General features: G+C 39.4%; 1 protein-coding gene across 4 annotated transcripts; it reads right to left on the bottom strand.

Moving 5' to 3' along the window:
• Positions 1-424: 424 nt before the first annotated feature.
• CHDH (choline dehydrogenase) lies at positions 425-24,342 on the bottom strand. 4 transcript variants are annotated; one of them, XM_007431455.4, is made up of 8 exons: positions 24,187-24,342; positions 21,738-22,538; positions 18,213-18,364; positions 14,499-14,628; positions 12,912-13,046; positions 9,509-9,651; positions 8,865-8,967; positions 425-2,840 (listed from the first exon to the last, which is right to left on the bottom strand). In XM_007431455.4, the coding sequence occupies exons 2-8, from the start codon at positions 22,483-22,485 to the stop codon at positions 2,422-2,424; spliced, it is 1,830 nt and encodes a 609-aa protein (XP_007431517.1). In that variant the 5' UTR covers positions 22,486-22,538; positions 24,187-24,342; the 3' UTR covers positions 425-2,421. The 4 variants fall into 4 exon arrangements, with proteins under 4 accessions (XP_007431517.1, XP_007431519.1, XP_007431518.1 ...); XM_007431457.4 differs by lacking the exon at positions 24,187-24,342 and adding an exon at positions 23,964-24,029; XM_007431456.4 differs by lacking the exon at positions 24,187-24,342 and adding an exon at positions 23,798-24,027.
• Between the last annotated feature and the right edge of the window lie 548 nt (positions 24,343-24,890).

The raw sequence follows: 24,890 nt of genomic DNA on the forward strand, positions 1-24,890 counted from the left end.
CATCAGTTCATGGACTTACAAAGGGGATGCCCACATCCAGTTCAAGTTAGCCTCAGTTTGCTTATTTCCAATAATTTGCTGGCTCAGAAAATTTTATTTCTGGCAATTCAAGAATCTTCCCACAATCTAATGACCTAAATAACATTTTCGATCAGTTATTTTGAATTGTTGGTTGTACTCTTCCTATGCTGCTATTTCATTTCCAGAGTGTATTATTTCAGAATATACTGTATTCCCAACTTGCTTCCATTATGCTGTATTTGCAAATCTAAGTTTTCCTCTATATTGTTTTCTTCAAAGGATTTCACAGCTAGCTTCCTAACAAGCCCTGATTCAGGAGAATTTTTCTCTGAATCTCATAGGCAGAGAAATAACAAAAGTTGAGGTCACTTTAGGTTGCTAATGATGGTTCTAAAACACTTAACTAAGATGTTGCAAGTTTAGGCACACCAGTGGAATAAAGGCTGCTTTTATTCTGACATTAAGAGCAATCAAAAACAAAGGCGGAAGTAAAGACAACCTCACCCAAGAAATGGGATGCAAGGTTTTGAAGACCTTTTAAAACCCCACATGACATAGCAGAAAGAGAACCAGTGTAGTAGTTAAAGTGCTGGACTAGAAACCAGGAGACTATGAATTCTCATTCTCCCTTAGCCACGGAAGCCAGCTGGGTGGCTTTGGGTCGGTCACGCTGTCTCAGCCCATCTCATCTCACGGAGTTTAGTTGTGGGGAAAATACAAGGAAACATTAGGTATGTCATCTTGAAATGTACAAAATAAAGGCAGATATAAATCAACTACATAAATAGGAAATGCCTTCAAGGTTATATACATTAAATAATAAGGCAGAAATTCACCTAAAATTATGTAAACTTATTTTCCATGAAGCATCATTGTTATAGAGTAGCATTTATCTCCAGGGTAGCATTTAAACTTGTGCTCCCAATCATATCATAATGGAACTGAAAATCATACAGGATTTTGAAGACCTCTGCAGCCTAAAGGCCCGAATGACAATCAAGCTATACCAATTAAAACACCTTCCAAAAAGGCTCCAAGGACTCCCTGTATTTTTTTTATAAACTCTTACATTCATACCTTCTAGACTGATACCATGCTAACTAAATCATATTGGCTGCAATTTAATGACAAAACATTTTTCATAATTCCTTTTGAGACAGTATCACAGCAGTTACCTTATCCTTCAAGAGCACTCTTATTCTAACATTTCATTCCTTTCCCTTGTAAATTACAAAGCTCCACAATGTTCATTGCTTTGCAGCAATACCAGCCATCAGGACACGCTCAGAGCATCTGCAGTTATGTCTCAAGGCAGCTTTCCAAATCAGCAGCTTTTAAAAAAAAAAAACCTGTTCCCACTTTTCTGAAGCAGTAATTGCCTTGATAGCTGTATCTGCTGGTTTTCAGTTGTTGAAAAACAATCCAATACTTTCCAGAAAGTTGCCCTGTTGATTAAGGACGCAAATAATCCTTAATGTCAATTAAGGATGCAAACAATCTTGCTTAATGAGACCAATTCAAGGCAAGGCTTTTATTACTCTCTTAATGTACCTAAACAGTAAGACAAAATAAATCATAGTAGTGCCTACAGTAAAAGATAGCAAAACAAAAAGAAAAAAATTTGAGGCTAAACATAGTAATTGTATTAAATTTGCTTATTCCAGAAACATGAGAATATATTTTGCAAAGCACAAGCAGCATAACTTAATCATGATTATTTCTACTAAAATGAATGCTTCAACTTCATTTCAACTTCCATTCTTTTCTATTCCTTAGTGACAATTGAAAAAAAAATTGTCTAAAATGTCCAAAATACAGAATATAGATCAAAGAGATCTAACTTGAACAGAGTTCTGATTCAGTTATTTAGAATATCCAAGAAAAATATCCTGAATAGAATTCAGCTACAAAATGGTGACAGAATGGTAATTTTATTTCATTCTGAGATTAAATGGTACCTTGCATTACTGGAAAAAATACATTGCTGGTATTTTTTCTTACCTTCAGATCTGATGTGGAAAATATGTAAAATATTAAATGTACCAGCCCATCCACTTGTTATTATATACACTCTATTTTTGTCATTATTCCTTCAGCTTTTTGTAGCACTGTACAAAATCTGAGTTCCATTCAGTGGTAAAAATTTACTGTGCATATCATCAAATGTCTATATAACAACTCTGTGGTTAATCAGATGTTTCTAGTAATCTATTATTAACAGATATTAGCTGAAGTAAAGCATCATTTCTATTGTACACCCTCTTTCCTGAAACTGAAAGTGGATTTTTGGTTTAGTGTTATTAGGCAACATACCAATTGATGCTACTTTTTATAGATATTCCTATGGAAAAAGTAGGCCAAGATTCTCCTATGGAGGCAAACCAGGTGCAGAACAGAAAGTTACCGCTGAGTTTCCCGAGTTTGGGGTTTATATACTGGAACATTTTTCTCTTGAAGCGATGGCAATCCCAAGATAATATCTGCAGCCTTCTCTGCTATCATGATGGTTGGGGCATTTAAATTCCCACTAACAATACTAGGCATTATTGAGGCATCAACTACTCTCAAATTTTCTGTGCCTATAACTTTGGTCTCAGGATCAACTACAGCGGTAGGATCAGAATGCTGTCCCATTTTGCAAGTGCAAGAAGGATGATAGGCACTATCAGCTTTTTGTCTTATGAAAGCATCTATTTCTTTGTCAGACTGAATATGTTCGCCTGGTTGAATCTCAGGTCCGCGAAATTTTTCAAATGCTTTCTGAGCAAAGATCTCTCTAGCTAATTTCACACACTGGCGAAACTCCCAGACATCCACTTCTGTTAAAACAAAACAAAAGAAAACCACAATGATTCTGTGCACAACCAATACTAACATTAATGCTACATTCTTCTCTACACAGACAACAATTTAGAATAAAATGAGACAAGATACAGGACAGGCAGGTAAAATGGATATTGCTTTACATTTTGATATCTTTTCACCATAAAAGACAGATAGAAATCTGAATATAAAACAAAGATAATTGAAGTGGCAAGCTATATTTACTAACATATCAAGTTTAAACTAGCCCCTTGCATGTTTAGTCCTTCACCCATGTAGTTCTTTACTCCCAAAGAGAAAGCCATAATGATTTGTTACAGCAAAAATAACAAAAATTACTTCAGATGCATGACATATAATTCTGATGTAAAGCAGCTGGATAGCATAGTGGTTAGACCACCACCCTTGACATGGGAGACTGGGGTTCAAATCCCGGCTGGTTCCTGCCTTACCAGTAGAGGTCCTTGGGCAAAAGACCCCTTAACGCTTCACCTGCCTACCTTGAATATGAGAGTGACACAAAGAGAGTCATGCTGGCTTGGACGTCACCTGGATTAACAAAATCCGCACCAGATGTTGGGGAACCAGGACAATTTGACGATAAGTGGGCTACTGGAACAAACCATACATGGACGAGACAAGAGAACCTGGAATTGATGGAATGCTGCTACCACAGTAGACATAATGAGAGGGGATATTTGAAACGTATGAGGAAACTATGTATGGACGGAAGACCTACATCCACACTAACTGAGAAACAACTAGTTACCCAGCATTTCAGCATGGTGAAGAGGAAGCTGCTCTCACAACTTGAGATGGACCAACTACATATTACATCCCGGACTCAAGAAGACCCGGAAGAACAAGTGGATGTGCAGCCAACACCTGAAGCTGGAACGTCACTGCCACCCCCTCCATTACAGAGCACAGCAGCTGATATGAGGCATAAGATCATGGATAAAATAGCTGCTGTCAGCCCTCAAGACCGATTACCAAGGCTCAGTGGAGAAGTACCATGAGATGGTATGCTAGAAGATGCCAACAGAGCCCTCACGACAATCCCACCATAACTCAAACCAATGAACTGGTATATGCTACAGCTGCTGTGATCCTGGAGATGCTTGGCTACATGATTAAGAAGAACAGCGGTACATACCCCCACCCCCACCCTGGAAAATGAGGCTGGAGGTGAAGATCAAGGTAACTCGGAGAGAAGTTAGTCATCTGGTAGAACTACAGAAGGGTGTGAAAATTAAGGGTAAGACTCAGCTACTGAAAATATACATGGGCCTGACTCCATCCGAAGCCCTAAAGACTGCCAAACAAGGGCTCACAGCACTGCCTGCCAGGCTAAGGAGATACACAAACTAAGAGTCATGATCCACACCTACTGGGTAAAGAAACTAACAGCAGTGCATGAACGCCTAGCAGCACAGATGAAACAACTGCTAGCAGCAGCCTCCCACCCAGATTGGCTAACACAAGGAAGGACAGTGCTGATCATGAAAGACCCCACAAGGGAACAGCATCGTCCAACTACCGGCCAATAACCTGCCTCCCCACAACATGGAAAGTCCTATCAGGCATCCTAGCCACCAAGCTACGGGACCATATGGGCCAGTACATGAGCACAACTCAGAAGGGCATTAGGAACAACACCAGAGGCTCAAAACACCAGTTGTTCATAGATAGAGCAGCCGCCCAAGACTCAAGGTCTAGACCGACCAATCTGAGCACAGCCTGGATTGACTACAGGAAAGCCTATAACTCAATGCCGCACACATGGATCTGTGAATGCCTGGCACTATACAAAGTCAACAGGACACTAAGGACCTTCCTCAAGAACTCAATGGAACTGTGGAAGACAACACTGGAAGTCAACTCAAGACAGCTCACACAAGTGGCCATCAAGTGCAGCATATACCAAGGTGATGCACTGTCCCTGCTGCTGTTCTGCATAGGCTTGAACCCCCTCAGCCAGATAATCACAAGAACTGGATACAGGTACAAGTTCAAGAGTGGAACTCCCATCAGCCACCTCCTCTACATGGATGGCATCAAGCTGTATGCTAAGAGTGAATGAGACATCGATTTACTGATCTACCTGACATGGATCTACAGTGAGGACATTGGGATGTCATTCAGACTACAGAAGTGTGACCAGATGGTAGTAAAGAGAGGGAAGGTAGTTAAGACTGATGGAGTGGAACTACCAGCAGGCTACATAGCAGACATACACACCAGCTACAAGTACCTTGGTATCCCACAGTCACATGGGAACCATGAGGAGGCGGCAAAGAAGACAAGAACATCCAAGTACCACCAAAGGATAAGATGGGTCCTGAAGAGCCAGCTCAATAGGAAGGACAAGATCCATGCCATCAACACGTATGCCCTGCCAGTCATCAGATACCCTGCCAGTATAGTGAGCTGGCCAAAGGACAATATGGAGGCTGCCAATGTGAAGACCCGGAAGCTCCTCACAATGTACAAAGGTTTCCACCTCACATCCAACACCCAGAGACTGTACACCAGCTGGAAAGAGGACAGGCAGGGTCTGGTGAGTGTCAAAGCCACTGTCCTGGATGAAACCCAGAGCATCCAGGAGTACATCAGTAAGATGGCACCTAAAGATGAGCTGTTGAGAGAATGCCAGAGGCAGCAGCAGACATGGGAGGAAGTTCAAGTGGAGGAAGTGCCATGGCAAGACAAGCTCCTGCATGGGATGTACCATCGACAGACAGCTGAAGTGGCTGACACTGGGAAATCCTACCAGTGGCTGGAAAGGGCTGGACTAAAAGACAGCACTGAGGCACTGTTCATAGCAGTACAAGAACAGGCACTAAGCACCAGATCCATAGAAGCAGGGGTCTACCACACTAGACAGGCCCCTGTACAAAGAGGCCTCAGAGACAGTCCAATACATAGTGGCAGGGTGTAAGATGCAGGCAGGAACAGCATACACTGAATGGCACAACCAAGTAGCTGGGGTTGTGTACAGGAACATCTGCACAATGTATGGGCTAGACCCTCCCAAGTCCAGATGGGAGATTCCACAAAAGGTTGTGGAGAATAATAGGGCTAAGATCCTGTGGGACTTCCGGATCCAGACGGACAGGCAGATATTGGCCAATCAACCAGACATTGTGGTAGTAGACAAGGACCAGAAGACAGTGGTGGTGATAGATGTAGTGGTGCCAAGTGACAGCAACATCAGGAAGAATAAGTATGAGAAGCTGGAGAAATACCAGGGCCTGAAGGCGGAACTAGAGAGGATATGGAAAGTAAAGGCCAAAGTGGTCCCAGTGGTGGTAGGAGCGCTCGGGGCTGTGACTCCTAAGCTGGGAGAGTGGCTCCAACAGATCCCAGGAACAACATCAGGGCTCTGTGTCCAGAAGAGTGCAGTGCTAGGAACAGCTAAGATACTGTGCAGAACCCTCAACCTCCCAGGCCTCTGGTAGAGGACCTGAGATTGAGGAAGACACATACCACCCATAGGGGTGAGAGGGGATTTTTTTTATATACACACACATACACACAATTGGAGAAGGATCAAGAATGAGATAAGAAGAAATGAAATTGAGAATGGCAAAAACTAGACAAAAGCCTATAAAGATAGTTTTATTGTAATATAGTTAAAAAGTTTAGCTCTAGTTCCTTGAGTAGACAAAGGCTTTTCATCATCCCATCTTTGCTGATCTCATCATCCCATCCTTGTTAATCACCAATGCAAGGATCTCTGCAATAAGTGCTTTGTGAATTATCCCTGTTAATGAAATAATTATCGCTGTCCGCATCTTCTGCATTTCATTTCACTTCATCCTTTAAAATTTAATAGTTTATTTTATGCATCTGATGGATTGTAATCCACAAAAGTATATGTCATAAAAATGTTTGTTTTTAAAATCTGCAAGACTGTTAAGATTGATAGTGTCATCACTATAATTGAATTCTGTATTTTAAAATCATAATGCACAAGATAACAATTTAAGCCTTGTGATGTGTGCATTATTTCTCCCACAGAAACAAACGGAGTTTCTCACATATGCACTAGACCTCTATATGCACAGAGGAGATGCTGGGCTTGAGCATGCAACTTTTTGCCTGAGGAAATCCAGTTAAACTGGATTGTCTGAAAACTCCAGCATGGTGAAGTCTCTGACTTCGTTTGGACATTACAGTAAGCCATCGTTTTTCAAAATGTCTGAGATTGAACAAACGCACCAATGCATACTGGCTGAGTGGTCCTGATTAATCATAAACTAAACAGAGAACAATGTTTCATCATTCATCAAAACAGAGCTAAAAACCAGGAAATAATGTGTGTCCTCAGTTTGTTTCAAACTGGCATAACTGGCTTTTCCAACCCCTAACAAATGAAAAACTGAATCCAAGAATAAAAACTAGCTTCAGATTCTGGCTAGTTAGGGGAGCAACAGAGATTGAGTTCAAATATTACATTATATAAACCACTAATAGGGCATCATTATTTGTTTGTCAAATGTCTAGGCTGCCTGACTCCAGGACAACCCTGGGTGGCTTCATAATTAAAGACTAATGAAGAACAATATCATATAAAGAAAGAACAGCAGTCACCCTGAAGAAGCAAATAAAAAAGACTACTGACCCCATTCCCTGACTTAAAAAGGCTTGATCATACAGTAACTCAAAGCCTGTGGGAAGAGCCAGATTTTTAAAGCTTGTTTAAAGAGGTAGGGTGAGGGTTGTACGAATCTCTGGAGCAATGCTACAGGTAGTCCTCATTTAGTGACCCCAACTGGGACTGGCAACTTAGTTCTTAAGCAAAGCGGTCGCTAAGTGAAATCGTGACTGTGCTTATGATCTTATTTCAGCTTTCCTTTGCTTTACAAACCTGTGAAGTTCATAAATGTGAGGATTGGACATTTTACTGCGAATGGTCACTAAACAAGGTGGTCACTAAATGAGGACTACTTGTATATCACAGGGCTGGTGCAGCAACAACACTTTCTGGGTCCCATTAGATGAAACTGCTCAATTGATGAGACGTGAATGAGCCCATCCAAGATGACTCCACACCTGAATCAGGCAGACACTTACAGAAGATAGTCCCTCAGATAACTGGGGCCTCTGCTTGGACTGCTGCATTCTGTACCAGCTGTAGCTTCTGAGTGGTCTTCAAGGACACCCTCAATAGCCAGCCAGCAAGGTGACCAAGGCACTGGTGACTGTAAGGAAGGCCTCCTGGTCAAGGAATGGGTGCAACTGGTGCACAAGCTAAACCTTTATAAAGGCCTCCCTGGCCAAAGCTGCCACCTGTTTCTTAAGCAGGACCTGAGATTCCAGGAAGACCTCCAAGATACACACCAGTCCTGAATGAGGTGCACTGGTCCTGAATTATGGAAGATCCCAGGAACTGAGTAGTCCAAGAACCCACAGCCACTCAGTCTTGCTAGAGTTGAGCTTGAGCCTGTTCCTCCCCATCCAGACTCCCAAAGCTTCCAGGCAATGGGACAAAACTATGACTTCCTGGCCATAGACTGAGATGTACAACTGAGTGTCATCAGCATTGATAGGAGAAGCAAAGCAGGAACAATCAGCCAGTAAGCACTAAATATGCTTGCAGAAAAAATATGATGTTTTACTATACCTAAACAGGTGCTCTGTAAACATAATTATCCTGGAGAGTTAAATTCTGAATTAATTAGAATTACTGTGTGTTAGCTCACTTCTGACAATCCTGAGAATCTACTAGTTAAGAGAAAATTTAGGCATAATGGGAAATCAGTTGCTTGGACTCCTTTTACACATGTGGCAAAAGAGAATCTTTACTGGATTATGTGGTCACTATTCCACATTTGACACAGTTTGGGACTGATGGAAAAGGAAAAAATACAAAGAAATAGAAAATACCATGAAAGTAATACTACCGGTGAAGTATGCCATTGTCTGAACAAGGTGTAATTATTTTGTGGATGGGTGAGTTTAGTTTACAAGCTGAAAAAAAACAAAGAAAAGAATATAGATAATTCTGCATTTACCTGTTGACAAATAGTTAGGCTCAAGGATTGGATGCTCAGTAGGGACTGAACTCTTCAGCTTCAGCTTTCCTATGCTGGTACTTCGCATGGGGCCAATATGGACCTGTGGCAATCCAAGAAGATCTATGGTATATGGCATCCAGAGGCACATTATAAAATAACTAATGGGTTCATATGTTGAGTTTTATGAGTTATTCAGACACTGCATGGTTGATCTAGACAATTATTCCAGGTTTCATAATTTGGTTCTTTCTACTTCTTTCATTACTCACTGGCTCTGAAGTGAAAATCACAGCTTGTATTAAACGAGAGCTCTTATATTCAAATGAGGATAGTCTTGTTTAATATTGGTTAACAAACTTGAACACAAAAGATTCACAAAGCCCTTTTATTTTAAAATGTCAAGAAGTCTTTTAGAGGTATTGGATGAATTATGTTATCTGTATACTTATTGAAAGAGAATTTATGTCGCCTCTGGTTGAACCTTCTGCCTACCAATGAAGGCAAAGTGATTAGCAACTATTTCCAAAAGCACAATATGTTTCTTTAATGATATGCTACAAGAAAAGGAACAACATTCCAGGAAAACATGTAGTATTTCTGCACAGTAAACATTCTATATAATAATTGGTATCACTATTCACCTGATAAGCTTCCAGCTGTGAAGCAACACGCCCATGGTCAATCACCTGAGAAGGGAGGAAGTGGAACTGGATATCTGGGTGAGGAACGCCTGGGCGACTTCTTATAAATCCACCACTCTCTAAGTGGGCAGTGGCTCCATCTCCTGAAAGGTGGAGCACCAAACACCAGATACATAAATAATGAGAAATGGAAGATTGAGGATTTCAAAATATCATTTTCCATTCCCTACATTTTATATTACATTCTGCTATGCACACTCACCACAGACAGTAAAAGTGGTGCCTAAGTCTCACTGCATACAACTTTGTGGTTGGGGTCTAGCTCACAGGGCATAGGTACTGTTTGGATTGCATTTGTTGGGTCATGCATCATGGAAGCCATAATTGGTTGAACAAGCCATAGTGGCCTTGTTCATAAAACATAACACAAAATATGCTTTACAAAGCATGAGTCTTGGATTCACATATGCTTATTCAAAACAAACCAAATCACATTATACCTTGTGAAATAAAGAATATGTCTCATTTATCATGAAACCATTCACAGTTGAAATAGGTTTTTTTTTCACTTTAGAAATAGTTATTTTGTAGTACAAAATTTACTTTATAATATAATTGCTTTTAATATGTGATTTGACAATTTAAAAATATTTTAAAATACATAATAATGTATTCATATTAATTGATTTGTAAATTGTCATATCTGTCATAAAATTATTGCACTTGAGAATGTTAGTTATCAATATGGAATACTACTATAGTAGTAGTACTTTATTACAGTCATTGACCAGCTCAAAGAACAAAGAGAAAACGAATTGTGAGAGAGAAAATAAAAACCACAGTAAATTATAATACAGGAGTGGTCAAACTACGGCATATTTTACAAATAGTAAAACGTAACTTAGCTATGTTAAGACAAATAAAATCCTAGTAATCAGATAATAACTGTAAATAAAATGGTGACCTGGAAATCTGCTAATCTCTGGGGAGTTATTAGCTGCAGCCAGGTATCTTTACAATAAGTACAATATAACAAAATATGGCTTAATGTTTCAGGAACTCTTTTACCATAGGAGCAAAATCTTTGTTCAAATGGAATACCCTGAAATTTCCTTTCAAAAACGGTTATTGGGAGGGCATTAATTTTTGCCAGTGATAGGCCTCTTCTGAATTTAGGAACCGCTCTTTAGCTTACATATCTTGAAAAAAGGTGGAGGACACATATGTGTCCAGGAACTTGCTCTTCTTGACCTCTCAGTAGCTTTTGATACCATCAACCATGGTATCCTTTTGGGTTGGTTGCAGGAGTTGGAGTTGGTTGGCACAGTTCTATGCGGGTTCAGTTCCTTTCTCCAAGGCCAAACCCAATCGGTGTTGATAGGGAATGAGAGGTCCAACCCATGGCCCCTACTTTGTGGGGTGCCTCAGGGTTTGGTGCTCTTGCCACTCCCATTTAATATCTACATGAAACCATTGGGTGAGATCATCCGGCACCATGGGATGAGGTATCATCAGTATGCTGATGATACTCAATTATATATCTCCATCCTGGGTGACCTAAGTGATGCTGTGGCTACCCTTTCACGGTGCCTGGAGCCTGTGGAGGCCTGGATGGGGGACAACAGGCTTCAACTGAACCCTGGTAAGATGGAGTGGCTGTGGATATGGGGAACCTCAAGATCTGGGAGGTTATCATCTTTGGTTCTTGACAGGGTTGCACTACCCCAGACAGACCCGGTGTGTAGTCTGGGGGTCCTCCTGGACTCATGACTCCTGTTTGAAGAGCAGGTGGCAGTTGCTGCTAGGAGGGTCTTTGCACAACTTTGTGCTGGGCGTCAGTTACGCCCCTTCCTCGATCAGGAGGCCCGCTGCATGGTCACTCATGCCCTGGGCACCTCCCGGTTGGATTACTACAATGTGCTTTACTCTCATGGCCTTCAGGAAGAGCATGAAATCTTGGCTATGCCAGATGGCCTGGGGGCCGCATGGGGGCTCACACCAGTGGAAGTGGCTTGTCAGGTAATTGATTTTACTCTGTCATCTTGATTTTAGTTTTTTATGTATAGGGCTTGTTTTTTTAGTTTGACTTTTTCATTAATTAATTGTTAATTAATTAATGGGGATATTTGTTTTTTAACTCTTTGTGGGTTTTACTTTCATTGTGAGCTGCCCAGAGCTCAAATATGTATTTTATTTATTATTCATTCATTCAATTAATTAATTAAATTGTATGCTGCCCATCTCCCCCAGTGGGTACCACTGGGGGAGATGGGCAGCATACAAATTAATTAATTAATTAATTGAATGAATGAATAAATAAATAAATAAATAAATAAAATACATATTTGAGTATGTTGGCCAGATCTGAGTAGAGGGCAGCCACTGCACACTCATAATCGATCATCAGGACTGCGTTAAGGAAGCACTTCAGTTTCTTGTGCAATGTCCTACCCCAAGATGATACAAAGTCATTGCTTCAAATCAGAGGTGTCAAGCCCATGGGGAATTAGTATGGATTAATACTAACAATTATTCCATAACGGAATTATACTAATTGTTATACTAACAATTAACAATTAGTATGGAATAATAGTCATTTCTTTTTACAATTGTATTTTTTCTACAAAACCTTTTTTCTACAAAAGGTTTTTGAACAATATTTTAATTATTTTTATTCTATTTCTACATATGTGTGTCTTCTATTTATTCATAGAGCCTGAGGAAGGACTTTTGTCTGAAAACATTCTGAACAAATTCTGAAATTCTGACTTTTGTTTGAAACATTCTAAAAATTCTGACAAAATCTTTCATAAAGCACTTGGAATCTTCTATCCTTTTGTTGTTCTTATTTAAACCAAGTGTCAATCTTTGCTCCATAGGTAAATGGTAGCAAAAAACAACAAAACCCTTCTGTAGCCTTATTAGAACAAAGATTCATTCACTCAAACATGCAGCATGGGATGAAGTCAATCATTCATTTCCACATAAATGTTTTACTTTTTATTTGCTTAACGTTTTTGCTTGCATTCCCTCTTGCAATGCAGACTTCACTGTATTCTTGTTATACAACATTAACATAGTTATTCGTGCTTCTACTCTAAACAATCTTTGTGTTGCTGCAACAAATCTTAGAATTCTCAAAAATTTCCAGAAACGCTAACTTCCTGTTTGTTACAAGAGATTAGGAACTATGCATTAAAAAATCCACGGGGCTAAAGCTATTTGCAGATATAGTCTGAAATTCTGGAAAACACTTGATTTCCTAACATGGAATGAAAGTTTGGAAAAAGAATCATATGCAAGAAAAAAGTATGATGAATGCATACTAAATATTTTAGTTTAAAAGCCAATTTTATAACTTTATCAAAATGAGAACATAACAGACTATAATTTAAAATCATACCTGTAAATTTCCAAAACCATTCAAGACCAATTTTGATCATTTGAAGAGGCTTTTGTGATTTATACAGTGTTAGAGGTTGAATGCACTTTTGCTGTATGTACACTTCCAAATGATCTTGGAGATTCTGGCCAACCCCTAGTAGGAATGACAAAAAAGTCCAATATATGTAAACTATATTTACAAATATATGAAATTGGGACTATGTAGCACTTCGCTTTCAAAAGTAGAATGGTGCTTCAGAGTGCATGTGGGTGCATACGCAGCACCTCTGCAACTTCTTAAATGAAATTGGTCTTTCCTGGGATCATGGGACTGCTAAGAAGGGGAGACATGTCATCCCAGTGTGAGAAATGATAAAGGTGTTGTTTTTGCAAGTAAGCTAATTTGACCGTATATGCTTTAAAATAAACTCTAATGAGCAACTAGTAGCGAAAGGGGATCTCTCAGGCCCCTGAATTTCTAAGCAAAACATATATAGTGACACAATCAAGTTACTGGTCCTCAATTGCACAAGGGGGTTCTTAGCGTAAAGAGGTACTGGATTGCTTAAAATGAGCAGAAGAAATACAGAAGATGTGGTAATATGTAAGGAAGCCTGTGTATGTGAGTCTCTGAATAGAGAGCTAACAAACTGACCTGAGTTGGTTTTGTAATAGTTGCACAAGATCTGAAAGCACCTCACTGAGCACGTACTGCTAATGCCGAAAACTGCCATAGAAGGAAATAAATAAATATGGGAAAGGGGCTTTTAAAATAAGGGTAATGGGAGATGTAAACAGGAGTGGAGATTCACGTGGGCAGTTTAGGTGCTTCGGATAGGTTGTAAACTCCTGAGTACCTAACCAATGGGGAAATGGAGGAGGGTCTTTTCGCTCAGGCATAGGGAATAAAAAGTGCATGCATCTTATCACAGGATGTGCCTACTTGTTGGACACCTGCTGTTGCAACAACGTACTCTTTCAATAAATGGCCTGTCAGGATCTATGCAAACCAGATTCTTCAATTGTTTTAATATGCTTTAATTACTAATTATACTTTTGCTTTAATTGCGAATCATAGATCAATAGTGTAATGCTGGGAATGTTATTCTAACCGTTTGCTTGACCTGCCATAAAGGGGGGGAAGGAGGAAGCCAGGTGCCGTTATCTCTATCTTGAGCCAGACATCCAAGACCAGGAGGTGTGAGAACTGGAGCAAGGCACGAAGAGCTGCAAGCGGGAATAGAAACCTAGAAGGGGGGGAAGTTGGGCTTAAAAAGGCAAGGCTTTGCTATGTTGAGGCAGACTCAACAAACTATGGTGCTGTACGCTTCTCCTGAATAAAGAAATCTGTGATGGAACTCTTTGGACTCCAGAAGATTTACTGAACTTTGGGACTGAGTGTGCAGACTCTGACATGGCCATGACTTGCTGCTTCAGTGGATCTTTATCTTAATTCTTTGGAACTTGATGTTTGTTTCTCACACCAGGAAAAGACACAGCTGATTTAAGGAGTTCTTGGCAGAGGCTATGTGAGCATCTAAAACACCTTTTACTTTCAAATCCAACATAGCCTTATATGGAACTATACTGAATCTATCATACACACCTGAAAGATGGCAGACCACAGGGATTCCTAATTTTTTTAGATCATCTGCATTTCCAACTCCAGATAGCATAAGTAACTGTGGAGAATTTATGGCACCTCCACTTAAAATAACTTCCTTACTAGCAAAAACCTGAAATAAAATAATAGTAATTTAATCAGACTAAATTTTGATAGACTAAAACCAATATAAAATAGTGTTATTGGATTTGTGGCAGCCAGTTTTCATACTCCTTGTGTTATGTCTAAAAGTTTTGTAATCTAGAGAGTTTGAAATAACTGTTTAAGACTTGCTCTATTGTTTATTTTTAAGTAATCTTTTCTCTTAAGCATGACAGCAATACCAATATTTCCTGTCAATCCAAACTCATTTCCTAAACTTTTCTCTTTATTAACATAAACTATTCTTCAAAATGTAATACTGAATAAAAGGCTTTTGTTACTTCAAATAATATATTGTCTTTTTACAACTGCTTTTCTTTTGCTTCTTTTCCCCATAAACTGTATCTCATGTTACTTGAATAATCCCATTAAATTAACTTTTGCTTTGTACCAAAAGAACTATTTAACCAACAAAGGAAATTCACATTCTGCAGATCAAAGAGAATATTGGGCTCCACATTCTTCTACTTGAATAGTCATCTGGCAACATAAATCTGTGAGTGACTAATTATATCTTTTATTTCTCTAAAGATGAGTTATCCCAGGATGATACTCTCTTTTTTTCAGACATCTGTTATCATCCTTTCTAATTTGAAGTTCACAATAATTCAGTTTTACTGTATTTTACTACAGTTCCAGTTAATCCCTGAAAGAATAGTGGTATATGAGGAACAGTGGTACTGAAAACATATGGTGTTGAAGGATTTAGCTAGATTTATCCATTTAGTGTGGCTAACTCCATAGTATCGTTTTAATGACATAATGCATTCTTTCAAAAACTTCCACACTACTGTTTCATAGTACTGCAATTATAGCTTGGGAAAACAATTCCTCTTATGAACTGCTAAGAATTTTTTTAAAAGAAAGAGCAGGAATAAACTATTTTCATAATTGACAAGAGGTCATCATCAAGATTTCCTAATTTTAATCCTGGAATTAATGCATATGAACTTATTAATAAATGAGCTGGACACAGAGGTGAAAGAATTGTATCCAGGGTTGCTGATACTACTAAATAAAATACCTGAAAACACAAAGTACCTATGAAAGCTTCAAATTAATATCTCCAAACTGAGTGAAAGGGCATTCAAAGCAGCAATGAGGTTTCAAGGCAACAAAAGGCCAATTATCAAAGGAAAAGAACTGAAGATAAAACGGGAAGAATCACAGTATCATCAAATCTGTTGATGATGTAGTTGCATTTACTATACTGGTTATAGAGCTTCACAATATTTGTTCTTTGTCATCTAGCTTGTGAGTCCATTAAACAGCAGTAATTTTTTGTTGTGGTTTTTACAAAAGCTAAATTGTTTCTGCTCTTCTGGGTTTTTCCTTGCCATATAAAGTTCTGGTTCCTTCTTCTCCTGTGCTCTAGTTAGGGTCACGTTTCACAGCAGGTACAGTGGGACAAAAAAGTATTTAGTCAGCCACCAATTGTGCAAGTTCTCCCACTTAAAAAGATGAGAGAGGCCTGTAATTTTCATCATAGGTATACCTCAACTATGAGAGACAAAATGAGAAAAAAAATCCAGAAAATCACATTGTCTGATTTTTAAAGAATTTATTTGCAAATCATGGTGGAAAATAAGTATTTGGTCACCTACAAACAAGCAAGATGTCTGGCTCTCACAGACCTGTAACTACTTCTTTAAGAGGCTCCTCTGTCCTCCACTCGTTACCTGTAGTAATGGCACCTGTTTGACCTTGTTATCAGTATAAAAGACACCTGTCCACAACCTCAAACAGTCACACTCCAAACTCCACTATGGCCAAGACCAAAGAGCTGTTGAAGGACACCAGAAACAAAATTGTAGACCTATACCAGGCTGGGAAGACTGAATCTGCAATAGGCAAGCAGCTTGGTGTGAAGAAATCAACTGTGGGAGCAATAATTAGAAAATGGAAGACATACAAGACCACTGATAATCTCCCTTGATCTGGGGCTCCATGCAAGATCTCACCCTGTGGGGTCAAAATGATCACAAGAACGGTGAGCAAAAATCCCAGAACTACATGGGGGACCTAGTGAATGATCTGCAGAGAGCTGGGACCAAAGTAACAAAGGCTACCATCAGTAACACACTATGCTGCCAGGGACTCAAATCCTGCAGTGCCAGATGTGTCCCCCTGCTTAAGCCAGTACATGTCTGGGCCCGTCTGAAGTTTGCTAGAGAGCATTTGGATGATCCAGAAGAGGATTGGGAGAATGTCATAGGGTCAGATGAAACCAAAGTAGAACGTTTTGGTCTAAACTCAACTTGTGGTGTTTGGAGGAGAGAGAATGCTGAGTTGCATCCAAAGAACACCATACCTACTGTGAAGCATGGGGGTGGAAACATCATGCTTTGGGGCTGTTTTTCTGCAAAGGGACCAGGACGACTGATCCGTATAAAGGAAAGAATGAATGGGTCCATGTATCGTGAGATTTTGAGTGAACACCTCCTTCCATCAGCAAGGGCATTGAAGATGAAACGTGGCTGGGTCTTTCAGCATGACAATGATCCCAAACACACCGCCCGGGCAATGAAGGAATGGCTTCGTAAGAAGCATTTCAAGGTCCTGGAGAGGCCTAGCCAGTCTCCAGATCTCAACTCCATGGAAAACCTTTGGAGGGAGTTGAAAGTCCGTGTTGCCCAGCGACAGCCCCAAAACATCACTGCTCTAGAGGAGATCTGCATGGAGGAATGGGCCAAAATACCAGCAACAGTGTGTGAAAACCTTGTGAAGACTTACAGAAAACGTTTGACCTCTGTCATTGCCAACAAAGGATATATGACAAAGTATTGAGATGAACTTTTGATATTGACCAAATACTTATTTTCCACCATGATTTGCAAATAAATTCTTTAAAAATCAGACAATGTGATTTTCTGGATTTTTTCCCCCATTTTGTCTCTCATAGTTGAGGTATACCTATGATGAAAATTACAGGCCTCTCTCATCTTTTTAAGTGGGAGAACTTGCACAATTGGTGGCTGAGTAAGTACTTTTTTGCCCCACTGTAAGTTATGGAAAAGAGCAACTAAAAAGGTCAAGTTATTCAAGTTTCTTCTGTATTAAAATTACTCAGAAGTTTGGAAGAAAGTATTAGAACTTAGTTAATCTAGAAAGAGATTTTATTTTTCTTCCTCTATCTTTAAAGCATTAGAATGACGAGACTCTCAGTGAAAGGAATATCTGTTTTCAAAACACTATGGAATTCATTTCTAAACGTGAAAAGAAAACTACAACCTTATATCTGTAATTTAAAAAATTGATTAGGCCCAATTTTGGAGGAAACTTTGAACAAAAGCTAAACAGCCAACATACCTGTAAATGGAAAACTCAAGCCATCTGCAGAATGGAGAGGTAATCATTATTTTTTGACCAGGCTACTTCAGTGCTTTCTTGAGATCAATACATGAAGTGGATTTTAAGTGTCAACTGCATTTCTCTCTTATTTCCAACAATATAATAAGCTTTGCTACAACTCTAATAAGCCAAAAATGAAATGTTCGTACAACCAAACATTTATTTTCTTTTTGTAGTTGGAGAAACAATACTGTACATTCTTACCTTTTTCTTTTCTCCGTTTTTAATATACTCAATACCAATTGCTTTGGTCCCTTCAAATAAAACTTTGGTTACAAGTGTACTGTCTTCTGTAGACAAGTTTGGACGTGATAACGCAGGGCGAAGGTATGCGCTGGCTGTACTCCACCTTTTACCTATAAAATACATGTTTTTATTTTGACAGCAGCTGCAATACAAATAATCTGTCTTATCTCAGTATTGTAAGCTGCCCTAGAAAAACCTGGTTTTGAATTTAAAAAATGAATAAAATAAATACCAAAGTGATTTATCTGTTCTGTCATTATATGTTAAAATTCTTTGAAGTTATGACTGCAGTCCAGCAACTGAAGCTCCATCAAAGCAGAGCAATAATGGAAACAATATAAAAATAACCATAACATATAACACTAATAACATATATAAAACACAAAGAAATTGCTAAAACAACATACAAAATAATTTAAAAAACAACATTTTGAATCTTTTTCTGACAAAGAGAAAGAAAGTGAAGACTAACTGCAACTCCAAATGGAGCCTGTTCCAAAGCTGGAGAAAAATACTTTTCTATATGTCTGACAGGCAGGCTTCTGTAAGTGCAGAAAAAAGACTACTTCTGATCCAGACAGTCTCATATTAATCAGGTAATCTGTAAAATAACCATTTCTTAACAGTTTCTCAATTAAAATCAATATATTGAACTGTGACCTCTCCTCCCACAAAAATGACCACCAGATTTTTCTGTATGAGAGGGATCCGATCATGATACTGTACACCAGTTACAAGCCTGATCTTCCTGTTGCTGGGTGTGCAGGTAGAAACCAATGTAATCTGCAATTCTCGGTCTACCCTTTCAGTTGATTGAAAGTAAGTTTAACATTGTCTAGATTTAGGTTTGGCTTGCTCATCTATCTTGGTACTGAACAAGATAATGCTCAAGGGCCCTGAGCCTTTTCTTGCAGTCAGATCACAATATCAGATGTGATACTGATAATATCTCTAAAGTTTTGAATGATTCCTCCCAGCAATTTCATACAGATATTAAATAACTTTAAAAGGCCAAGATAAAACCATGCAGAACACCACATATCAGTATTCACTGTACCAAAAAATCTCCCTTTGGACTTTACCAACGAGAAAGTCTGGAATCACCATAAATAATGCCTCTAAAGTCCAACTCTATTGGACAGTCCTTAACAATAGCATGTCAGTGGTATTAAAGGCCAACAAGAGGTTTCAAGTAGGGCTGCACTTGACCCATTCAGCTCCCAGCAAAAAATCTACCAAGGTGATCAGAATGGTCTTAAATCAACATGCATCTAAATGCACAAGGAATTGTAATGATTTTATATATCTCATGTACAATAGCTGTCTATTGCTTGTAAAGTCTTTTAAGTTTAGCATGTAATACTTGCCCTAATTCTACATTGTTGCTATATACTGGGTCTAATTCAGGCATCCATTTCTATTCTAACAGCTGCTATTGTGACCAATTATGATCATCTAAGGATGGAGCAGGGAACAGTTTAAGTTGCAATTCTGGACTTGTGTGCCAAACCCCACGCCCAGGAAAAAGAAGTATTGACCTTTCCACACCACCTTTCAAATGAAATGAGTTAAACAAAAACCAAATGGTTAATGTGTTATCATTCAGTTGTTGTTCTACTGTGTATTTAATGTGGAAAGAAGTTGGTCTGTCAGCCAAAATAAACAATTCCAGCGAACCAGCAAATTAATGAAGATAATACTGGCTATGGGTCTGTTTTCAAAAGAATCCCATGTTCATACTAATTTACCAAGCTGATAAGCAATTCCTCAGGGGAGTTTTATTAGATATATGTGTAGGTACTATTCTGGCAGGAGGAACACTTCAACTTTGATTTTCCTCCAGAGCATTTCACAAGACAAAGATATCTATCAGGAACACTACTTCATCTAATTTTATGATATATCTTGCAATTTCTGTTCTTCTATACTGAATATTTAAAATTAATTATTACTTGATATAAGGTTTATGCTGTAATTCATTCACTTTATTTACAGTTGTACTTTGAAAGGAAGGGTAAACTTGAATACAGCAGTGTCTGCAGGAGATATCAAAACAGGCAAAATTGTGGAAGCAGCATTGTGGTACAACCACTGCTCCTTCTGTACATGTGTCAATGTCACATGTGTGGATAAAAGGGGATAGGCTTGCATCACAACATCACTTCCGCCATCTTGTCTGTTTTGACATATTCTCCTGGAAGCTGTTGCTTTAATATTTCAAAGAATGCATGTTGAGGAAGAACCGTGACTAATGTTATCAACACTCAGGCCAAGAATAAATATACCAGTCACTATGTTTAAGCTTCACACTGAAAAGTTAATGGACTCTAATAACTACATTTATAAAAGTTCTCAGTTCGCCCCTTGTATAATTTTGAATATTCCAGGTTACATTAATTAAATAGTACACACATTTCTCCAAGTTTATTACTGTAATTGTTAAATGAATTACTTACTCTAGTTTTTAATATGTTTTAATTTTGTTTTATTTTGGTAGGCTTATGAAAGGGGCAGATTTCAGGAAATGAGAGAAAATATTAGGATAGCCAGCTTATACACCATTTAACATCCTAGTTGCAAATTATCCCTGTTCCTTAGAGATGTAGTACTAATTTACAGTCCTAGAACTGGCCCCTTACACAGATCATGTAGAAAGACTCCATGTCCCACCTTTTTATGCCTATAAATGCAATATATAGGCATAAAAGTATATATGTGCATTTGACTACCAATATAGAAGACTGCCACTGTATCTCCATGCTCTCACACAGTCATGTTTAAGCATTCACAAGGCAATTATTCCTTAACTGAAAAACATGTGTAGTATTCTATTAAGAAAAGCTACAGCAAGCTTTCTTCACTTGGGGAGCCTTTCCCTAATATTTTTGTAAACTTGTCATAGATCGAAGTTTCCACTGTTGCCCTGCTGGAATTGAGAATGACCAGGAATACATCCAATTCTCTTGCAGGTACATTAACAGAGACAGAAGGGATATGAGGAGCCACTGAGCACAGAAATGAAAGACCTACATCCCTGGGTCACCTGTGCCTCTTTCCCAAAATCCTGAATGCAGCTCCCAAAACCTCTTCCAAAGTTGTTGTTGAATTGTAATCTTAATATTATTAAATATATGGGGAGTAATAGTTTAATTACTTAATATAATTTAAATTTAAAAATTAAATGATATTTAGGTTTTATATATAGCCCTCAATATTCCATGCAAAGGCCAGAAGTAGCCCTTGTCCCCCCAAAAGTTTCATACCTCTGATTTAGTCCGATCCCTTTCTCAATGCATGCAACTGTGTTAGGCCCTTAAAGGAAACATCGGCAATTATGGGAAGGCAGGTTTTTTTCATTATGTCTATAATTGTGAAACTCTTGAAAAATTTCCAAGGTTTGCAATCCATTATAACAGTTTACAAAGAATGGTGTTTATGGCAAGTACAGAACATGGTTTCTGAACTGAACATATAGAAGCTAACCTTTGTATATTGTCATATCCATCCAGCCAAAGCCTTCTTGTTGAAAACCATTCATATCGTCTGTGAAAGGATACCCAGCTTGCTGAGCTGCATCCAAGAATGCAAAATGAAGAGGGTTTTTTGTTTTTCCCCGTGACACATGAAGTGGGCCATTCCCTCCTCGATAAAGGTCAGCACCCAACTCATGAGTTTGTGCTCTCTTAAAATAAGGCAAACAAAATTCATAGTCCCATCCAACAGCCCCTTCTTTACTCCACCTGTTATAATCTTCTGCATGGCCCCGAATATATACCATGGCATTGAGGGATGAAGAACCACCCCAGACTCTTCCTCTTGGCCAGTACAGAATTCGATTATCCATTTGTTTTTGGGGTGTTGTATGGTAGTACCAATTATACTTCTCATCACAGAGGTTGTAAGTTAAAGCAGCAGGCATATGAATCTTCCACATTAATCGTTTGCTACCTAAAACAGTATCTTTTGGCCCTGCTTCAAGCAGTTTCACAGTATTGTGAGGATCTTCAGTCAATCGGTTGGCTAAAACACATCCTGCAGACCCAGCTCCAACTATTATATAACTGAAGGAGTCCATATTTTTGGAATCAACTGGAGAGAATGCTTGTGAAGATCTCATATTTTGTCCATTCAAGGCTTTTGAACTCTTCAATATACATTTTTTAAATAATAATTCTTTGTGGATTTGACAGATAAAACCATGCTTCTGAGCACCTTTGATTAAGAAAGACATAATTTCTTATATGTGACTTCAGATGTCTTCAATATAGATCCAAATATTCTGACCTACAAAGGGAAAAATGATCTTAATAAAATGAAATATAATACAAAAAGATTAATATAAAGTAATGTACAATATAAACTATATTTAAATCACTGTATCATTTAAAAATGGCTTAAATCATACATTTCTTTAAGCACAAAAACTGAAATATTGGGAGAGGGAATATAGAAGACATAAAATTTGAATTTCTTTTAATGCCTGCCAGGTCACTGCAGGCATTACTTTGGAACTTTATTGACATTGTAGAACTTGTTCATTTTGTGGGTTGTTAAACAAAATATTTTTGTAGTTCCTCACTGAAGGAAGTAGCAAAGGAGTTTTCATCTTATTGTGACAAAACTCATCTGTTATCTTGCATTTCTCAAAAGCAAATCCACTTTACTTCTTACTCACTAGCTGTATTCTTCTTTTTTACAGGCTGTTCAGGGAACTGTGGGGTATCAGGGGGCTGGAAGTGTCCAAGGTGGGGTGACAAGAGTTCTTTCAAAAAGACAAAACTCTCTTATGTATTTCACTTTTTTCCCCTCCACTTTCAAACCATCCCACTTCCTTCTCCTGCCCCCATTTTAAACACTGTTCCTTCTGATATGTATTAAGAAGTATGCGTTAAATCCATTAATTATGGATTCAAATGTCCATATTATGACCATGGATAAAGGTCATCCCAAGCAGTAGTTCTAATCCCGCAGAAGGCTATGAAAAGCAGCAGCGTATGTGTAGGTTTCCTCCTTGATGACTGTATGAGGCAGAAGCTACAATTTTTATTTATTTACGGCACTTTTATTTATTTATCCCCTTGTCAACCTGTGAAGTTAATTGGGCTGAGGCAGGGTGAGAGAGTCATCTCTCTGATCAAGCAGGAATCTGAACCTGTGCCTCACCAGTTTGTGTCCCACATTTAACTACAGTACAGTACAGGACACTGGCTCTGAGATTGCAGCCACCTTTAAATATTTAGTTTTTAAACACTGAACATGCACATTTAAAGTCCTGTTTAAAGAGACATGAAGTTTAAACAACCCAAACTGGCAAACTCAGAAATGCAGGAGAACTGAGATTAAGTTCATGCAAACTAACAAGGGACTAACAATACAGTAATCTCAATTGATTTCCGACAAATGAAGGGGAAGCGGGGGCCGCGAATATTAGCGAAGATTCCCATACAAGTGTTCTGGATTCTTTCTCAGGCTAAAGCTTTTGATTTCACAGAAAAATAAGATCTCTGCCCCAGCAAACCTTGCGTTCACATCTCCCATCCTACTTTGCCTAGTGCAAGACTCCCGGTATCGGCTCCACATGCTTAGAAAGCTGGCCTTCCTTTCCTTGAGGGCTTCCACTCAATCCACGGTTAGACGGATGTGTGGTCGCTGCAGAAGAGGCGTTTACGCCCCTCTCAAAACTCTTTTCTTCCTCGCAGAGCGGCTTACTTTTAGGGCAGGCTGGAGCACGCAAAGAGCTGCGAGCCTGGGCGCTGCCCAAAGAACTTTGAAGCGAGGCGCGGGCGGGGGCGGAGACAAGAGTTTCCGTGGCAACCCGACCCACTCCGCCGTCCCGAGCGTTCTATCTCTCCACCCAACTCTGCCTCCTTCGACCACGTCCTCTGCTAAGGCAGCCCCGCCCCGGCGCCACGTGCTGGCTTCACCCACTCACTCAAACAAGCTGAGCTTGGCGCGCGCCCTTCCCTCTGCCGCGGGTCCCGGAGCTGCGTTTGCCTCCCCGCAAAACCCCAGCAGAACGGAGTCCTCGCGCAGTCGTGATGAGGAGCGAAACTTTCGAGCGGCGACTTCGGCTCTGCTGACAGACATCTGCCCAGTCCAAAGAGCACTGGAAGGAGGCGGGTTCCTGTGGGGCTGGACTGCCAGAACCCTTGCGTCCAAATTAGAGAGATGGAAGCGTATCATTCTTCTCCTCCCCCTTTCCGTTCCTGGAAGGAATGCGCGAGAAAGGAGCGGGGTGAGGTGACCTCTATAGGCGGGCCAACCCTCCGGGGTGCAGTGATCGCAACGCCTCTTGTAGTGTTGTAGGCCTCCGGGTCTGGGAGCAGGTCACTCTTGTCCATCCAGGCGAGGGGAGGAGGCAGAGGAGCGCCTTCTCTCGAATGAATGGCATTCTTTTTTCTCCAGTTCAATCTCATCTGCATCAAAATGCATGATTTTCCAGCTGAAAGCATGAGTTTCCTTCAGTTTTTCTCCTTTCCCCCTCCATACTACAGTAATACTTTCACGAAAGTAATTTGATTTAGTAATTCCAGAGAAACAAGTGTGACAAGTTGTGTCTGATTTTTTTGTTTGTTTGTTTTAAACCAAGCCCTCTACATATTCAGAATCAGGACACCATCATTTGGCAGCAATCCA

This window comes from Python bivittatus, unplaced genomic scaffold, assembly GCF_059951505.1.
Source record: "Python bivittatus isolate LINGU-HERP-01145 unplaced genomic scaffold, Pbiv_v1 ctg000080_np1212, whole genome shotgun sequence".
Classification (NCBI taxonomy): domain Eukaryota; kingdom Metazoa; phylum Chordata; class Lepidosauria; order Squamata; family Pythonidae; genus Python; species Python bivittatus.